This window comes from Haliotis cracherodii, unplaced genomic scaffold (genome assembly GCF_022045235.1).
Source record: "Haliotis cracherodii isolate W230 unplaced genomic scaffold, xgHalCrac1.p SCAF_7, whole genome shotgun sequence".
In the NCBI taxonomy this organism is placed as follows: domain Eukaryota; kingdom Metazoa; phylum Mollusca; class Gastropoda; order Lepetellida; family Haliotidae; genus Haliotis; species Haliotis cracherodii.
This window is the reverse complement of record NW_027266330.1, coordinates 25,974,911-25,994,024: the sequence shown is the minus strand read 5'-3', so window position 1 is coordinate 25,994,024 and position 19,114 is coordinate 25,974,911. Positions and strand designations below refer to the sequence as shown.

The following is a 19,114-nucleotide window of genomic DNA, read 5'->3' as shown; positions in this document are numbered from 1 at the left end:
GCTCGTCACGCCGAAGACCTGGGTTCGATTCCCGACATGGGTACAATGTGTGAAGCCCATTTCTGGTGTCCTCCGCCGTGATATTGCTGGAATATTGCTAATCTTATTTGATCTAATTTGCATACTTATGTAATTGGGTTACGATATACATGTTTTTATGGGATGGACTTATGTCATGGATATAGCCTTTGGTCAGTTAACACTTGTACTCTTTTTAAAAGGGGACTACATGCGGACTAATAATTATTGGCACTTCCAGCAAGTTTGTGTAAAGTCGTTCAAACAACAGTTTGACAACAAGCTCAGAGTTCAGGATGTATATTAGCAGATCCTGTCTCCATTTCACAACATGATACTAACTATGGTGTTTCGAATAAGACAGGCAATGGACATAAGACAAACGGGGGATGAACATGAGATGGTTTGATGTAGACTTAACCGAGCTAAATTGAATTTGGGACCGAACTCGCAAAGTCTAATCAAAATCAGTTCCTGAGTCCTTAAAATCAAACTCATTCAGTCACTGTAATAGAATGTGTCGTTTATGTGCGATCATTACAACATTCTTGGTTCTCCCGTGGTAGTCGACATCTCCACGATAGTGTGGAAACGCGGATAAGTCGACCGTTCTCTGATCCCACCGAATCCTGTACAATGGTGTTTGACTGCATCAGTTTTCATGGTGATGGTCAGTCTCAGCCATTGAATCCTACAAAGCTACTGACACAACAATTATTGACGTGCATCATTATTGCCTTGTGTTCATATCTCTTATATGACGACCCGTGAAGATCCGGGTAAGAATAGGTTTTCAGACAACCATGGTTGTCGTAAATGGCGACTAACGGGATCGGGTGGTCAGGCTCGCTGTCTTGGTTGATGCACGTGAACGTATCCCAATTGCGTAAATCGATGTTCATGATGTCAATCACTGGATTGTCTGGTCCAGACTCGATTATTTACAGACCGCCGTCAAAAAGCTGGAATATTGTTGACAATAACACACAAACAAACAAACAAACTCTAATATGACGATTTGTGTTAGTTTGTTGACAAATGAGTGAGTTGCATTAACGTCACTTTTATCTGTGTTTCCCTGATACCTCGGAAGTCCATAAACTTGAAATAAACCACGCGACAATATGTTTGTGTTCATATGATGTATACCAATAGTAATAATAAATTAGGATGACTATCCTGTAATAAATCTGTAATAAAACATCGGTCTCTATCTATTACTCGTGATAAAGTTGTTTATAAATAGTTTTTCAAGTCATCAAGGTTTGTCATAACGGGGATTTAAGATTCGATTTGAACACGCCCATCATTTCACAAGCACCGACAATCAACACGTGTATTCGACAACTCGGCAACATTAAATCCGCATTGTGAACACACCTAACTGTGATATCATCATTGCATAACGGTTTCTCCTGCTGTGTAAAATGTTCAGTCACATAGCAGTTATGTTTGCTATTCAGGTTGTAGTGTAGTAAGCATACACTATTTCATTCAGACAAAACGTCTCTGAATAAGGATCAGTATTGCCATGGTGTATGTGTTTTTATATCCTTTTCTCTGAAAAATTGGCCATGGCTTGGTCACAAAAAAAAACTTTCTTTGAAAATCATACTTTAAAAAATGTCTCACTTTTTTCTACTATGCCACTGCTGACACGATACTTTATATATATTATCCAACTAGATGGCGTTTTAATATGCTGCGAAAATACTTAACACACACCAATATTTCAAAGAGCACTTTGATTTATCATATTTGTAATTGAATTTTGGATTATGGAAACAAAGAATTTTATTCGTTTCTTAAACATCATATTGCATTTGAAGATACTGAAACACACTCCAAACAGCATAGCTTTTAGATTAAAAAACATATTTTATATCCGTGTTCGAGTACTTTCTAAAGTGATTATAGATATTACTGACCAAACTAGTGACATAGCTGTTGATTTCAAAGAATGCCAAATACCCAATAAAGTACAGATAGATAAAATAGTCATATCCCTGTAGACTTATTGTTGTGGTGAGGTTTAACGAATGGGCCCACGATCTGGTGACCGAATGGCACATCCCAGATGTTATAAGGAAGTTGAATGTCATATTTTATTCCCCTTCCTTTCCCGAAGAGAGGATTATTGTAGTACTAATAATAGTTCACACATATGTCCGCTATAAAAAAAACCCCGTCAAATCAGTATCGTCAAACAACTCGGTTTACACCAGGCGTGGCAAAACCAGGGGATGCCCGAATCTGTATGTATATTGTCTGTATGTATCTGTTTGTATATTGTCTGTATGTATCTGTATGTATATTGTCTGTATGTATCTGTATGTATCTGTATGTATATTGTCTGTATGTATCTGTATGTATATTGTCTGTATGTATCTGTATGTATATTGTCTGTATGTATCTGTATGTATCTGTATGTATATTGTCTGTATGTATCTGTATGTATCTGTATGTATATTGTCTGTATGTATCTGTATGTATATTGTCTGTATGTATCTGTATGTATATTGTCTGTATGTATCTGTATGTATATTGTCTGTATGTATCTGTATGAATATTGTCTGTATGTATCTGTACGTATATTCTCTGTATGTATCTGTATGTATATTGTCTGTATGTATCTGTATGTATCTGTATGTATATTGTCTATGTTTTTTATACAAACACCATTAGAGGGCTGAGGACAGTTTATGTTTTTCAAAAAATAGCTTTACTAAGTTGATGTGTTACATAAGCAATGAACATTCTTCAATGACACTGATTTCATTTGTTTAGAAATCATGGGAAATACAAATTACTCATGTATTCATCATGTGAATTTAAACTACACTCTCCCTTTGGAAGGATACATTGTAATGTTATATTAGGTATCTCTATAATTCTAAGAATGATAGTTATCAGGTTCTGCTGTAGGGAAATAATACTTTACTCACCACTCAGTTACATATTTGTTTCTCACAGTTCGCCCCGATTAAGTAAACAGGTTTATCGGCACCAAACCCGTGCTTGAGGGTTTCATCAAACTGGTACACGTCTGACATCTCAATCTCCCTTGGGGCGGTCGGGTAGTCTAGTGGTTAAAGGGTTCGCTCGTCACGCCGAAGACCCGGGTTCGATTTCCGACATGGGTACAATGTGTGAAGCCCATTTCTGGTGTCCCCCGTCGTGATATTGCTGGAATATTGCTAAAAGCGGCGTTAAACCACACTCACTTACACTCACTCTGAATCTCCCACATTAAGCTACCACGCCGTGATATAACTAGAATACTGTTAAAAGCGGCGTTAAACCACACTCACTCACTCACTCACTCACTAACCTATGTGTCACTTCATAAAGTCATGTTATGATCCGGATATTCAAACATCCCGTCTATGATTTAAACAATCGTTAATCACGATCAACACGTAACATGCTTTAAGACATGTTTCTTCAACTCAATGTCCGCGCTGTCAGTTATTAGTCACCCTGCAAGGGCTTGTCTTCGGCCAGTCTCCTCCACTACATCACTTCCTCGTCTTTGCATCCTCCAGATGTTCCCATCATTTAGTTGCATGGTTGGAGTACGGGCGCTGTGAATGAGGCTGATTCTGGAAGTGTTGATATGTTCTCATGTCCAAGCTGAGCCACACCTCAAAGAATCTTTCCCAAGGTTCTGTATGTCCAGACATGCATACATGCTGTCATTACAGCTTACGTGGATGCTAGCAGCTTTGTCAACTTCATGTTGACACTGTCTGACACTAGCATGTGCCTCCAAGTTGTCCTTCCTTGTAGGTTGGGGACAGTCGTGACACCGTTACTCAGTTCCTTTCGGTTTCATATGACAATTCGCACATTTCACATATGGTTCTGTTATATGTGTGTCTTTGAATAGAGGCGTAAAGATATCCGAGCGGATAAAACACAAAGACAAAACACCCACGTGTATTGAGATATCCGTACATAATTTGATATTTCACTGTGGTTTTTTTTCATGTTCTTGATAGCTTGGTTATATGAACATTAAATTTTAGAAGGTTAACATAATTATAACATAGTGAGTTAGTTTGATTTTACGCCGCTTTTAGCAATGTTCCAGTAATATCACGGCGGGGGACAGCAGAAATGGGCTTCACACGTTGCACCCATGTCGGGAATCGAACCCGGGTCTTCGGCGTGACGAGCGAACGCTTTAACCACTGGGCTACCCGACCGCCCCAATTATGATATAGAAGCATGGTGGTACAACATATGATACATGAACGTGGATTCTAATACTCATGTAGAGCATGTAACAGTTGATAAGGTTTATGCTGGTAATAGTGTATAAATATGTTCTGTGAGGGATATTGTATACTCCCCAGGGAGATTAGAATGAAATGAATTATTATTATTATTATTATTATTATTATTATTATTATTATTATTATTATCATTATCATCATCATCATCATTATTATTATTATTATTATTATTATTATTATTATTATGAAATAGATTCAAGTGTCACTATGCCCCTCACTGTTCTAACATAGCACAAACAAAACTGGAGCAATTTCTGCGAGTGTATTTTACAGGGCCAGTCTCAGAAATACGAGCAAAATGTCAAACTAGCTGTCTCTGTACACAGTGCAATGTGCCAGGGGCGTGAGCCAAGTGGAAATTTACGGGTATTTGTGTGCATCAGATGACGGGAAGGATTTGTCAGGGTGTTTGAGGCCTGCACTGGTGTGAATGCAGACAGCAGCGAATGAGACGACACACAGGACAGCGTTGTCTGGATGGGACGGGGTGGTGGTATTACACAATATGCACAAGTCATGCATATATGTATGACATGGGGTCACTCTACCCTTAAAGTATATTATCCGCGGACAATGTAGATGTGTTCACGGTATGTCATCATTGTTAGATCCATAGTTATATGAGATGATGGATTGTTGGACCCGCACAATATAGAATCTCTGTTGTTCTTGTGTACATTGAACACAGTGATTCGTATACCGATCTGCATGGAGATGAAACTAAACAATATGATCAGATCGAGGTTGTTGACACAGGGTATTAACGCGTTGTACGTCAAAGCTACCCCTCACCGATAATCGTTGATACCTTCTGATGACTTGCATTCAACGGTAGACACTGTACACAGTACATAAGTGCATAATCAATGTCGTCCAGTATTCATATATTTATCAGATAATTAATTAAACACTTGTTCCTCGTACACACAAACACACACGCACGAGGCCTGAATCCTCTGGTGGGTAGCTGGGACTGTTCCCAAAGCTTACGAGTGTAGGATACAGCATCTGCGGCAGTGCTTAAAGGTTTGCTGGTAATGTACGGCCGACGGTGGACGGCACGCATGTGTATATATTATATATAAAAACGTTGGGTCGTTTTGTGTGAGCTCAACTGTAGCCAAGAGCACGGAAACAGGCAAATCCATGTGCGGCTGCTCTGATAAGACCAGCCTCTCTCTGTGGTTTGACCTAACAAGTTCGGTGTATTCGAGGATTTCGGTGTTTACAGAGTGGCGCAGCATTATACAAGTAGTCGGGATTGGGTGCTCTTGTCATTCGTGGAGCTACACAGCGAAGTGCAAACTATTGTCTATCATAACACTGGAGCAGTCCGTCAATCTGTGTATCACCGACCGATCTGTATCAAAAGATCAACGTATCTTTATCAAATAACGTGATCAGCGAGGCGATAGACAGCGACAGGGTCTGTTAGTGCTCGTGGAAATCAAGTCTTTTCATTGGCTGAAAGGTCACCGTGTGTTCCGTTTGTGACGTCACAGTCAGCGTATCTCTCTTTCATTGACACTTTTTCCACCCACGTATATAGTGATGAGTCTCAAGAAGCCTAAAGACATATTCAAATATCCTCTACCGAGGACAGATACAGTATTAGCCAGCCCGACCACAAAACGGGTTCAGTTTGACGACAGCCTTGGGTTTGACACTGAAGACATGGGTGTAGTGTACGAGAGAAGCAACTCCACACCTTCTAAACCAGGCAATGTCCCCTTTTTCAGACAGCGGAGTCGTCGTCGAAGTATTAGAGACACTGCAACATCGCCGACGACACCTGACGACTACGTGCCTTTCATTCCACCAGAATCACCATTCCCTTCAAAGACAAAAAAAATGGACAGGTATGTTATTTTTTTCGTGATTTCAGTTGTAAGTTGTAATGAACTAACTTAACACATTCCACATTCCATCTAACATGCCTTTTTGTGCATATATTCAGTCTAATGTGCGTACTATTTATGTGTAATTGTGCTGTAACCGTAAGTGTCAATAATGAAACAATACTTGCCCAGTATTAATATGTACTGTTTATAGTATTCAGTGATGCTTTAAAGTAATTATATGTACTGTTTATAGTATTCAGTGATGCTTTAAAGTAATTATATGTACTGTTTATAGTATTCAGTGATGCTTTAAAGTAATTATATGTACTGTTTATAGTATTCAGTGATGCTTTAAAGTAATTATATGTACTGTTTATAGTATTCAGTGATGCTGTAAAGTAATTATATGTACTGTTTATAGTATTCAGTGATGCTTTAAAGTAATTATATGTACTGTTTATAGTATTCAGTGATGCTGTAAAGTAATTATATGTACTGTTTATAGTATTCAGTGATGCTTTAAAAGATTTGCGTATACTATATGTACGTGATATTTTCCAACAATAAATCAAATTGTTGACATTTGTTTGATTGACTTACACTTAAACTGATATTTTGTATTCGGGTCACTAAGGCCTGTCATAAACGTTAGATGACAGTTGCTGTGAATAATATTTTGCCCCTCTCTTTCAGTTTTGACCCCTACCAAGTCTTTCAGGTGAGTACAGCTGCTCTCAAAATAGCACACCCTGAAATAGATTTCTTTTCACACATTATATGAATACATATGGACAGAGTGCACAACCCCTTATCACACACCGTACAAACACTCACTCGAGCAAAGAACACACCAGTAGAGACTATTTCAGTTATCTTCATTCAATCATTCATACATTCCCTTCATGCTTTTTTCGCCCTTTCATCTCACTACGATCGTAATGGGTGTAACAAGCGTAGCGTTTGCCCGCCCACCGACTGTCCTAATATGGCAACGCTGACCCATATTGATTTAATAATATTGACACAGGCGTGCCTCTCGCTTTAAAAGGCATTATGACAGTTATTTGTTTAAGGGGTTAAATAATCTGTGATTCCCAAGGAGCATTCCCGACAGCCTGTGCCTCCCCTGTTTATGCTTGGTGACAGTGCTAGGTTTCCGGTGATTGTATTTTGACCTTACAGAGCAGGGGAATGTGGCCTAATGGGTTTATTGTGTGATAATCTGACTTGTGACACGTACGGGTTTGGCACATATCAAACTGAAACCTCTAAACGCCCATGATAAGCGAATGATGTCCCCTTTGTATAATATCAGGTTTCCAGGCACAAGTTGTTTTTTATAGAGATGTGTGTGCCGTCACTCTTGCGGTTTCTGTGGCTATTTCTGTTTGTGCAATTGTGGTAGATTGGGCTGTAGGTATTGTACACATGATATTCCCACGGGTGACTGAACAATGATTAAGAATCAATAAAAGACCAATCCCGTGAACGTCCTCGGCGTAGACCGTCGTCCACGGTGACGCGTGTATAGGAATGTGCACTTCCTTTCTAGATTTCAATCTATGAATATCGGAAGCTGTATAATGAGATTACTATGTTTACATAATCTCACCGTGTCCACTGCTACGCCGCCACTAATGGGATTGGAATACAACTTCTGTAGATGATGGTAATGTCAATATTAGCACTTCCAAAAGCTCACAGATTCTGTGATTGAATTCCGAGTCTTTGATCTGTGCTATTGAGAAAAGGGATTTATTACGTCAAGCGCGGTCTATTCACACAATACATTTGACAAATGAGTCAGAGAAAACACTCTCCACACAAGTCATATTAATCGAATACTGAATTGATTTTAATTGCCAGTTAATTACATTAACTCTCGTGATAATATCAGTAATTGCTTATAGTAAGAATGACAAAAATAGTATGTGGAATATACACAGATCTGTCATGTGTAACCTCCATTTACTAACAGTTTGATGGGTATTACTAAAAGTTGACGAGTAAATAAGAAAACGAATAACGTCGTGGTTCCAGCTTGAGAACGATGTAAGACTCTGCATTGAAACCTCGCCAATACAATAGTTGTTATCCATGAAGTCTTACGTTTCTTAACCTCCGATGGAACTCCTCTTCTACCCTCCAGTAATACTCTTAAGTATTCACATCAAATTCACAACGTGTATTCCTCTTACTGTTGCAGGTGAACCATTTACCATGCATGATTCTCACTGTCAAGGTGATCCGGGGCAAGAACATCACAAAGGGATGGGAGGACTATCGTGAGTATATGTCTTTCCTACGAAATGTGTTCCTCTCACAAAATAAATATCCTAATTCCTTTCTTCGCGTTCCTCCCAAAACGTTCCCGAAAATAACTGCCTGTTTACACTGTATTTCAGCTCTTTGTTTGAAGTTCGCTAATGTTTAATTCAAGCCTAATTAATTAAGATACCTCTAATCTGAGCTAAGTTAAGGGCGATGTTGCAATCGTAGTGTGTTTTTGTGTGAAACTGGGACGCCCATTGTTATCCTTTTCGAGTTTATGGTCTGTGTATAGGCTGGTAGTGTAGCTGAAACACTGCAAGACTTTAACCCATGGGTCATTTGTAATAAATCTCACCACAAGAAGCTTTAGGTGAGGTGAGGTGAAATGGGGTTTAACGTCGCGTCCAAGATAATTGCACTTATATAGCGACGTGCATGTACGTGTGTATGTGTGGCTGCTTGTACTAGTCCGGACTGATGCCGATTTATAGTGCTAGCTCACTGAGATACCATGCCGCAGTTTAACATGAATACCCCACTCAAACACAGTATACTGACTCCGAGCCGACCAGTCCTTGTTTTAGCCCCTTAGTGCCGAGTGCCAGACAGGGTAACAACAAGTACCATCTTTAAACATCTTTTGGTATGACGCGGTTGGGGATAGAACCCCGGACCTTCCGCTCTCGAGGCGGACGCTCTACAACAAGACCACGGAGGCGGTCTAGAAGCATTAGGGCTCCACAGTGTAGCTGCTGACGCAGAGAAAGAAGTATTCCCATATAGAACTGGCATCTTATCTCAAGGGTGTATTAAAGATAGCGCGTGTAACCCAATAACAACATTACTAAGTATTCAGCTATCCGAACTTAACAGCTACCCACTCCCTATGAATATATCTTCGCGTCGACGAATACTTGTCTGAGAACAGTCCATGTGATCTTTGAGGGTTTTAAGGTATAGTGGTTGGTTAATGCCAGAGGTATTTATGACATACTCAGAAAACACGTGCCCTATCTATCCAAAGGAAATCTCTCGAACGATGGACTAAATGCAGAACATTCCATACCCACTTTAAGCAGTGATGAACAAATAGGTACTATTGTTTGTCATATGTGTCTTGTGATATATTTCGGGCTGTATTTATGTTGTGTTTGCGTCAGAACGACCTAAACGGGGATGCATTTATGAGTTTTTGGGTGGTAAGACTACGTTTCCTAAGCCAACACACTTGTAACTCTGGCCTTTCTGTTAAACGCCGCGTACAGCTGATGTACATTTACAAACCAAACAAGTAGCAGCCCGCCACTGAATACTGTACATTTCTCACTGGAAGTCTAGATCGCAAATCGGCGTCTGTGTGGACCCTTTTCACGAAATGTCTCGTTTTCCTTTGGGGAGAAGGCGATGCGACAGTCAGACTGTTTTGTCCGAATTTGGTCTTTATATTTTGGTTGTTATACATATTGTTTTTTATAACAAAGAATATATATATATATATAATGTTATTGCGCACATAGTAATTTGACATTGTGAAATAAATATATTTGATGCGAAACATTTGACTTTGATTTTTCATAACGTATCTTGTCATAACGTTTATGACCTCCCCTATTGCGACATTTAAACTTTATTTCCGGAAATCTTGGAAAAGCATGACATAATTATGTAAATGACATTTAGCGTCAAGCCAATAGATGGATGATACAGAACGGCACGTGAGAGGAACCGTTAGTCAACGGCCGGAAACAATGCCTGCTACCGGAGATGAGATGTGTAGATACTGTTTACATAATTTAGAATGAACATCCTCGTGATCTTATGTGTGAGTGTTATGTATTTGGCAACATAATACCAATAAGAGGGAATAAATTACACATGTCTGTACTTACGGTTATTTGATGTCGTTTTTTGTTATGAATAAACATACATCAATACCACAATCACAAATGTTAGGGGGGCACGGGTGGCCCAGTCGTCTAAGGCGCCGCGATTCGCTGTGCAGAGTTGCGTCCCTTTGGCACGCCAGAAACCTATGATTGTGGGTTCGAATCCCGGTTCGCCCCAATTATGTTTCTAGGTTTGTCAGCACCATACCCGTGCTCGTGGGTTTCACCGAAGTGGTAAACGTCTTAGACCTGCATCACTTCGGGCTTTCCTCCCACATTAAGCTGACACGCCGTGATATAACTGGAATAATGTTAAAAGCGGCGTTAAACCCAACTCACTCACTCACAAATGTTATCTGATGCGTATGCGTATTCTGGAGGCAAGTGAGGATCTATAGTAGTATTCATATGATGTTTTGTTTTCTTGCAGTCGACACGCCCGACCCGTACATCTCCTTAAGGATGCGGAATGCCCCCGAGGGCCGCAAGAGAACTCTTACAGTGGACAACAACCCAAATCCCGTTTGGAACGAGACTTTCACATTCCTTTTGGATATCAGGGAAAAGAACAGATTACGTATGTATTGTATTACTTGTCAACGCTGTAACATGACCAGTAGAGACGTTGTAACATGATTAGCAGAGACGTTGTAACATGATTAGTAGAGACGTTGTAACATGACTAGCAGAGACGTTGTAACATGATTAGTAGAGACGTTGTAACATGACTAGCAGAGACGTTGTAACATGCTTAGCAGAGATGTTGTAACATGATTAGTAGAGACGTTGTAACATGATTAGTAGAGACGTTGTAACATGATTAGTAGAGACGTTGTAACATGCTTAGCAGAGATGTTGTAACATGATTAGTAGAGTACTTTTATCGTACTTAACAAGTGTCGAAACTCATGAGCTGCTTTGTGGTTCAAACGTTCTCAACCACGCTCCAGATCATCCACGGGGTGGGAAATGTGTGAACTTATTTGTATTTATCATCCAAAACTGGCTCGCACAGGAGATATCGCTTGGATGAGATCAAGCGATATCTACACTGTAGATATCGTTGCAATGAAATTACATCACAATGCTTTGCAGACCATTGTGACGTCACTGGTTACCATGACGTCACAATCAAATGACATCACTAATGGCTCTGCTACTGAAGCTGTTAGCAGTACTTTTTTCACTAAAGACACTGCTAATTACTGTCTACAAATTGAAAAAGTTGGAAGAATGATGTTGGATGATAAATGAAATCTCACCCTCGTGTCTGTTGATATCAAATATATCAACACTCGTTGATAAAAGTGGCAAAAATCCTCGGCAAGCCTCGGAATTTTTCCACTTTTATCAACTCGTGTTGATATATTTGATATCAAAAGACACTTGGGTGAGATTCTCTATATGTCCTCCATCGTGATATGGTTGGCCTACTCGAAGACGACGTAACACAATACTCGCTGTTATAAATGGAAACATCAATGGGTTAGTTACCTCGCAAAGTGTGATGTCTTTATGTGGAAACGGCTATGGTTGAACTCTTATCATGGGGTCACAATGATGTGTGTGGCTGTGGCGTAACTATGACATTTTAGAAACTTACATACTTTATATTCATAAGCATCATGATCACATATCTCAAGTTCTGTTTTGGTTTTGCAGAGATCAGCTTAATGGAGGCCAACCTAATGTATGACCAGGAACTTGGAACTATCTACTACGACTTGTACAAAATGACAGAAGGACAATGGACGAGAGAAAAGTTTATTTTCAACGAAGTATCAGAAGTGTACGTCGACTTGCTTCTGTGCTGGGAGTAAGTAGAACTATAAAACCTCCTCATCCATATAGAGAATCTTACCCGAGTGTCTTTTGATATCAAATATATCAACACGAGTTGATAAAAGTGGAAAAATTCCGAGGCTTCTTTCAACTTTTTCAATTTGTAGACAGTAATTAGCAGTGTCTTCAGTGTAAAAAGTACTGCAAACAGCTTCAGTAGCAGAGCCATCAGTGATGACATTTGATTGTGACGTCATGGTAACCAGTGACGTCACAATGGTCTGCAAAGCATTGTGATGTAATTTCATTGCAGCGATATCTACAGTGTAGATATCGCTTGATCCAGTTTTGGATGATAAAGTAAATCAGTCTCAATATGTCAGTGGGATCTATCTTCTATTAAAGCATCATGATATATCGATTCATAGAGGATGGATATCAGCAATGGTCCTGACACATTGTACCCACATCGAACCCCTGCGACGGTTGAACTCTTCAAAGACTAGACCTCTTTTAATTAACTATTTTCTATGGATTTCAGCAAGAATCCAACCTTGCGGTACAGCCTATGTCTGTGTGACCAGGAGAAACAGTTCCTGGAGAGGAGGAGAGAAAAGGCATTTGAAGGCATGAGGAACCTTCTTGGGGAAAGGTCACCTGAAAAATTCAGTGAGGTTGGTATAGGATATAACAGTCGATCGTGCGCTAAAACTCACAGTAACGGTACTTTTATACTGTAAAACACGAATGCAAGCGGTTAATATTACTTGACACTTTCTTTTTAACAAATTCATATTATATCATCCTCTTTTATTTATAGGTCCCCAACATAGCTGTGTTGGGATCCGGTGGAGGATTTCGGGCCATGGTTGCCTTCAGTGGTGTGTTCAAGGCACTGAGTGATAGCGGAGTACTAGACACTGTGACATATGCTTGTGGACTCTCTGGCTCATCCTGGTATGTCCCTCCTCGCAAACTAGCTGTAAAATGTTAATTGCTGTCGTGATGGAATAATTGGTCCGGTTTTGCTTCCTCTCCTACAAATTATGTCATGGAGGATAATTGTTATATGAACTCTTCCCGTAATCTTTCAATTGATAGGTTATTAATTATGGAAATTATCTATATGTACAGAGGGATGGTTCCTTACGCGGCTTGGGAAACCCGCAACCTGTACAAATATGAAACACTTCATTGAGACAAAAAGTACCCGTCTCAATGTATTAGTATATCTATTTAGACAAGACACTTGACTGCAGAAGCTCTTTTCCCGAGCTTGTTGAGGGTCTAGTTTAAACCATACATAAGTACAGTAAAGTACGGTTATAACGAACTCAAAGGGACTACTAATTTTAGTTCGTTATAACCGTAGTTCGTCATAAGCATATATACAGCATAACTACAGCAAATAGTCGGGACCAGAAAAGTAAGTTCGTTATATCCGTAAGTTCGTTATAAGCGTGTTCGTTATAACCGTAGTTTACTGTATCACATTTCTGACGTAGCGAGAACACATGATGTTGTATATCAAGGAGCCTAGCAGAAAGCAGAGATTTATATATGTACCTTCTCTTTTTAAAGGTATCTGTCCAATCTATATTCCTACCCTCGCTGGCCGGACATGGACCTGGGGGAGGTGCAGGAGGAGTTAAAGCACAACATTGACCGGAGCATCATGTGGCTCCTGCAGCCCAAGAGTGTCTACAGGTACCTCCAGACAATTCTCAAGAAACGCCGTGAGGGACAGCCTGTCAGCTTCACGGACTTCTTCGGGCATATGGTTGGGGAGACGCTCCTCAAAGGGGTAAGCCAGAGAAAGTTTTGTCTTTTTAGAGAGTGAGTGAGTTTGGTTTTACGCCGCTTTTAGCAATATTCCAGCAATATCACGGCGGGGGACACCAGAAATGGGCTTCACACATTGTACCCATGTCGGGAATCGAACCCGAGTCATCGGTGTGACGAGCGAACGCTTTAACCACTAGGCTACCCGACCGCCCTTTGTCTTTTTAACAACCTACACCTTTTGGAATGCTACTTTTGGAAGACTTTTGATTGAGTCAGTTTTGAGAAATGAGGATTCAGTTGGAACCCATTATAATATCATCTAGTTGGAATGTATACACTATGTTATTATATATCTATCTTACATCATTTCACAGAGGTTAGACGGTAAACTGACTGACCAACGAGAGAAAATCAACGATGGCGATGTACCAATGCCGATGTATACCTGCGTGCATGTTAAGAAAGACGTGCCAGCAAGATCATTCCAAGGTAAGCACATACATCAATTCAGTAATGGTTAATATTTACCACTACAAACATAAGCCACAATCGCTCTTTTATGCTATGTATGCAACGAAACAAAAGCATTATTCTTTCTTTGTCCTATTTTCAGAGTGGGTAGAATTTACACCTTATGAAATTGGTCTGCCAAAGTATGGAACATTCCTGGACTCGGAGTTGTTTGGCAGCAAGTTCTTCATGGGTAAATTGTGTAGGAAGTACGAAGAACCTCCCCTGCATTTCCTCCAAGGCATCTGGGGCAGTGCTTTCTGCATCTTGTTCAAGAGATTGCTGGATGACAACAGAAGGGTGGACCCAGCTGAGATGATCAGACAGGAACTAGGTAAGGAAGTGATTCCTGTAACTTGTATCAGGAGTGAGTGAGTGAGTGAGTGAGTTGGGTTTAACACCGCTTTTAACAGTATTCCAGTTATATCGCGGCGTGTCAGCTTAATGTGGGAGGGAAGCCCGAAGTGATGCAGGTCTCAGATGTTTACGGCGAAACCCACGAGCACGGGTATGGTGCTGACAAACCTAAAAACATAATCGGGGCGAACGGGGATTCGAACCCACAATCATAGGTTTCTGGCGTGCCAAAGGGACGCAACTCTGCACAGCGAATCGCGGCGCCTTAGACGACTGGGCCATTGTATCAGGAATATGCAGCTGTGGTACTATCATCATCCAATACAATGGTCAACTTGGTTCATGTTTTCCGTATACGAGTATGTTGACGAGGATTCGATCTATAATGTTTGTTTGTTTGTTTGTTGTTTAACGCCGCACTCAGCAATATTCCAGCTATATGACGGCGGTCTGTAAATAATCGAGTCTGGACCAGACAATCCAGTGATTGATATCATGAGCAACGATCCACGCAATTGGGATCGATGACATGCATCAACCAGGTCAGCGAACCTGGCCACCCGATCCCGTTAGTCGCCTTTTACGACAAGCACAGTCACCTTTTACGGCAAGCATAGTCGCCTTTTATGAAAAGCATGGGTTTGCTGAAGACCTATTATACCCCGGATCTTCACGGGTCTACGATTAATGAGAAAGGTGTGGAAATTTCGAAGCATTAAACACCTTCCTGTATCTTAACTAATCAGTCAAGTGATCTTCATTGTATAAGACTACATGTGCAAAAATATAATTATATATGACTTATAACTACCATATTATGAATTAGATTGTGTCTCCTCTTGTACTGGAATTTACTCGTTAACAACAGTCCATATAAACACTGTAGTAAGGTTGTCCATCTAATTTAAGGCAAAGAACTCGAAAAGAACCAACTTGCTGTTGAGGAGGACAGTAGTGACTGCAGTGATGAAGAAGATGAAGTAGACGACGAAATTCCCAACTCAGGCGAGAGTAGTGACGACTCCAACGACACCACTGCTACTCCCACTCCTAAAAAGCAGGTCAAGGTCACATTTGCGCCTGATGTCGAGGAAATCCCTGAACCCAAAACAAAAAGGCCAGAACTGAAGCGAGCAGAGTCACAGCATAAAACCCGACAGTGGAGTTACTGGCATAACATGCTTAAAGGAATGGTTGAAAAGTGAGTTGTTATTTTAAAAAGGTTTCCTGTGTAAAAATGTTGCTGGTAGAAACCGATTTGTCCACACAGGGTAGGTACATTAGCAATAAAATCTTGTTGAAAGATATATATTTCCAACTTATATTCTCAATGCACAATGAGCAAAAATTACCGAATAATATATCAGTAACTGTTATATACTAGGACTAAATCGCAATGACCTAAATTCAATTTCCTTTCCAGCAAAAACTTCGAGCTGCTGAGCATATTCTCAATGCACAATGAGCAAAAATTACCGAATAATATATCAGTAACTGTTATATACTAGGACTAAATCGCAATGACCTAAATTCAATTTCCTTTCCAGCAAAAACTTCGAGCTGCTGAGCACACGAACCGGACGCGCAGCTGTCATCCACAACTTCATGCGAGGCTTGTCTCTGCAGGAACAGCATTTGTCTCCCTTTACACCTGTCAGCGAACGTGTCAAGGAAGGAGATGAGTTTGATGGCATCTTCGACATGCACCCAACAACTGTGAAGCATATCTACATGGTGGATGCTGGCCTCACATTTAACTCCCCCTATCCGCTGGTGCTCAGACCTCAGAGGAACATCGACATCATACTCTCATTTGACTTCAGTGCCAGGCCAAGTGATAGCACTCCCCCTTTTAAGGTATATGTTTATATATGTTACACAAGTGCCCACTAATCCCCAGAGTGAGTGAGTGAGTGAGTATGGTTTACGCCGCTTTTAGCAATATTCCAGCAACATCACGGCGGGGTACACCAGAAATGGAGTTCCAAGTCGGGAATCGAACCCGAGTCTTCGGCGTTACGAGCAAACGCTTTAACCACTAGGCTACCCGATCGCCCCTTAAAACAGTTTAGAAGTAACGGAACTTTTGCATGAGTTGTCATATATTGATGTAACAGTTACACAACGGAAAAATGCAACTGGATATTTCTCACACTAATTAATGCATTGTCACACTAATTAATGCTTTAAAATGTATATGTATTAATAACGCCACATAGGCTGACTGACCCTATATTTACCTGAATATTTTCTACCTAGGAACTTCTACTGGCGGAGACGTGGGCCAAATTGAACCGTCTACCATTTCCTCCCATTGACCCGACAGTGTTTGACAGAGAGGGGCTGAAGGAGCTGTACATATTCAAGCATCCCACAGATCCTCATTGTCCGGTGGTCATGCACTTCTGCCTCGTTAATATCAACTTCAGGAAGTTCTCCAAACCAGGTATGTGGACTATTTAAGAGGAAACATGCAGAAAATACGCTTATGTAAATTGTGTGACTGGTAGGTGCTACAGGTAGGGCATTCGTGCCCTTAACCTTCATCACTGATTTTCATATTGTTTTCATTCATATAGTTTTCGACGCTATCTTTCCGTGTCGCCCATTATAGTCTCTTTCGGCAGATAATCGAGACTGGTTAATCGCTGGCGTTGAGGTTTTATATTTATCTTAGCTAGAAAACATCTTCTTTAAAATGATGATATGATATGAAATGATATCTTCACGAATGTGCAATTATGCTGCAGCGAAATTAAATTATGAATACCTTTGAAACTGTCATGATATTTCATCACTTGAACTGGTTAGTAAGTGTTGTCTTTTATTCTGCAGGAGTAGAAAGAACCACCAAAGAGGACCTGGAGTTCGCTGATTTCGACCTGTTTGACGACCCAGCCACTCCCTACTCCACCTTCAACTTCTGCTATACTCACCAACAGTTCGAACGCTTGTCGAAATTGACGGAGTTCAATACTCTGCTCCATGTCGAGGACATAAAGAATGTGATAGCAGATAAGATTGAGGCCAAGAGGACACGTCCTCCAAGGCTTCCTTTCCAGTCTAAGGACATGAAGCTGTTGAGAATCAAAAGTATTCAGGAAAGGAGAAGATTGAAGAAGTACCTGTCAAGGGTAGAGAGCATCCACCAGTCCAAATCCCCAACTATCGAACCCTCAACCCCTTTCTTCACAGCGCCCGAGGGTTTGGAAGACCTTCCAGAGAGACCCGACCCAATGCACAACGATGGGGCAAAGAGGAGAAGGGTGAAGCTCACGAGACAAGACACCGTTGGATCCTTAAACAGTATCACCGAGTCTATTTCCCTGGAGTCACCAAAAGCGTGTTCTGGTGGACAGTTTGATGTGTTTCAAAATGGACTTAATGATGAAGAACTTGACACTGACTCGGATGAATACGAGGACATTTGGTATGATGCCCAGACATACCATTTCGATCCCAAAATGAACACTGTCACATCTTGTGCAACGTGACCGGTTATTCAGTCAACAAAGGTCTTGAGTTCTTGAGTTTGGTGCTAACCGAATTCTCTCACTTCCCATAGTGGGTAGATGCCAGTTCAGGCGTGGCATAAACAGGTGTTTGGAATATCAGATGTTGCAGGTGCCTTACCAGTGACAAATAGTGTGGCATCGGCCCGGCCAACCTCTGATATCTCATGGTAAAGGATAGCATCTCAGAATAATTGGTGACTTTGCTTGATAATTTGCTTAACTTAATTAGTATGGTGATATTTGTGTGTTATGAAGGTACTGTGCTCAACTTATTTATTACAAGGCTTGGAAAAGCCAGACTGTGAAACAGGATATTTGTGGGACCACTACTTGACTTTAATGCGCCCATTCTGTGATGTGCAATAGTCTGATTTGGAGTAACCATATCGGCATTTTTTACTAATATTTGTACAGCTTTATTTTTCGTTTTATTTGTAATAAAATATCCCAAGTGAAATAAATTGAAGCTAAAAATATTCAGCCTCATTTCTTTACTCGCATCCTTCTCTCACTTAATGCGCAGGCTGACTGTTTACGCGAGAATATCAACCTAAAACGAGATCACACTGTTACTGTTACTTATGGAAGTTCATTTTACTTACACCGCCTCCGTGGTGTAGAGGTAGAGCGCCCGCCCGGAGAGCAGAAGGTCCGGGATTCTATACCAAAAGACGTTAAAAGATGGTACTTGTTGTTACCCTGTCTGGCGCTCGGCATTAAGGGGCTAAACAAGGACTGGTCGGCTCGGAGTCAGTATACTGTGTCTGAGTGGGGTATTCATGTTAAAATGAGGCATGGTATCTCAGTGAGCTAGCACTATAAATCGGCATCAGTCCGGACTAGTACAAACA

At 40.7% G+C, this 19,114-nt stretch overlaps 1 protein-coding gene across 3 annotated transcripts in view; it reads left to right on the top strand.

Moving 5' to 3' along the window:
• LOC139447923 (cytosolic phospholipase A2-like) overlaps window positions 1–18,712 on the top strand; it is a 36,951-nt gene extending 18,239 nt beyond the window's left edge. For 2 of the 3 annotated variants that reach the window (XM_071229411.1, XM_071229412.1), the window contains exons 2-15: window positions 6,056–6,175; window positions 6,851–6,875; window positions 8,364–8,442; window positions 10,745–10,891; window positions 11,977–12,130; window positions 12,638–12,770; window positions 12,917–13,053; window positions 13,678–13,900; window positions 14,256–14,370; window positions 14,495–14,725; window positions 15,658–15,949; window positions 16,296–16,605; window positions 17,008–17,194; window positions 17,584–18,712. In XM_071229411.1, the coding sequence (XP_071085512.1) occupies window positions 6,168–6,175; window positions 6,851–6,875; window positions 8,364–8,442; window positions 10,745–10,891; window positions 11,977–12,130; window positions 12,638–12,770; window positions 12,917–13,053; window positions 13,678–13,900; window positions 14,256–14,370; window positions 14,495–14,725; window positions 15,658–15,949; window positions 16,296–16,605; window positions 17,008–17,194; window positions 17,584–18,242 (2,700 nt within the window). In that variant the 5' untranslated portion in view covers window positions 6,056–6,167 and the 3' untranslated portion in view covers window positions 18,243–18,712. Of the gene's footprint in view, window positions 1–5,515; window positions 6,176–6,850; window positions 6,876–8,363; window positions 8,443–10,744; window positions 10,892–11,976; window positions 12,131–12,637; window positions 12,771–12,916; window positions 13,054–13,677; window positions 13,901–14,255; window positions 14,371–14,494; window positions 14,726–15,657; window positions 15,950–16,295; window positions 16,606–17,007; window positions 17,195–17,583 lie in introns of those variants that run through there. The other variant, XM_071229410.1, reaches the window with a different exon arrangement.
• Window positions 18,713–19,114: the final 402 nt, after the last annotated feature.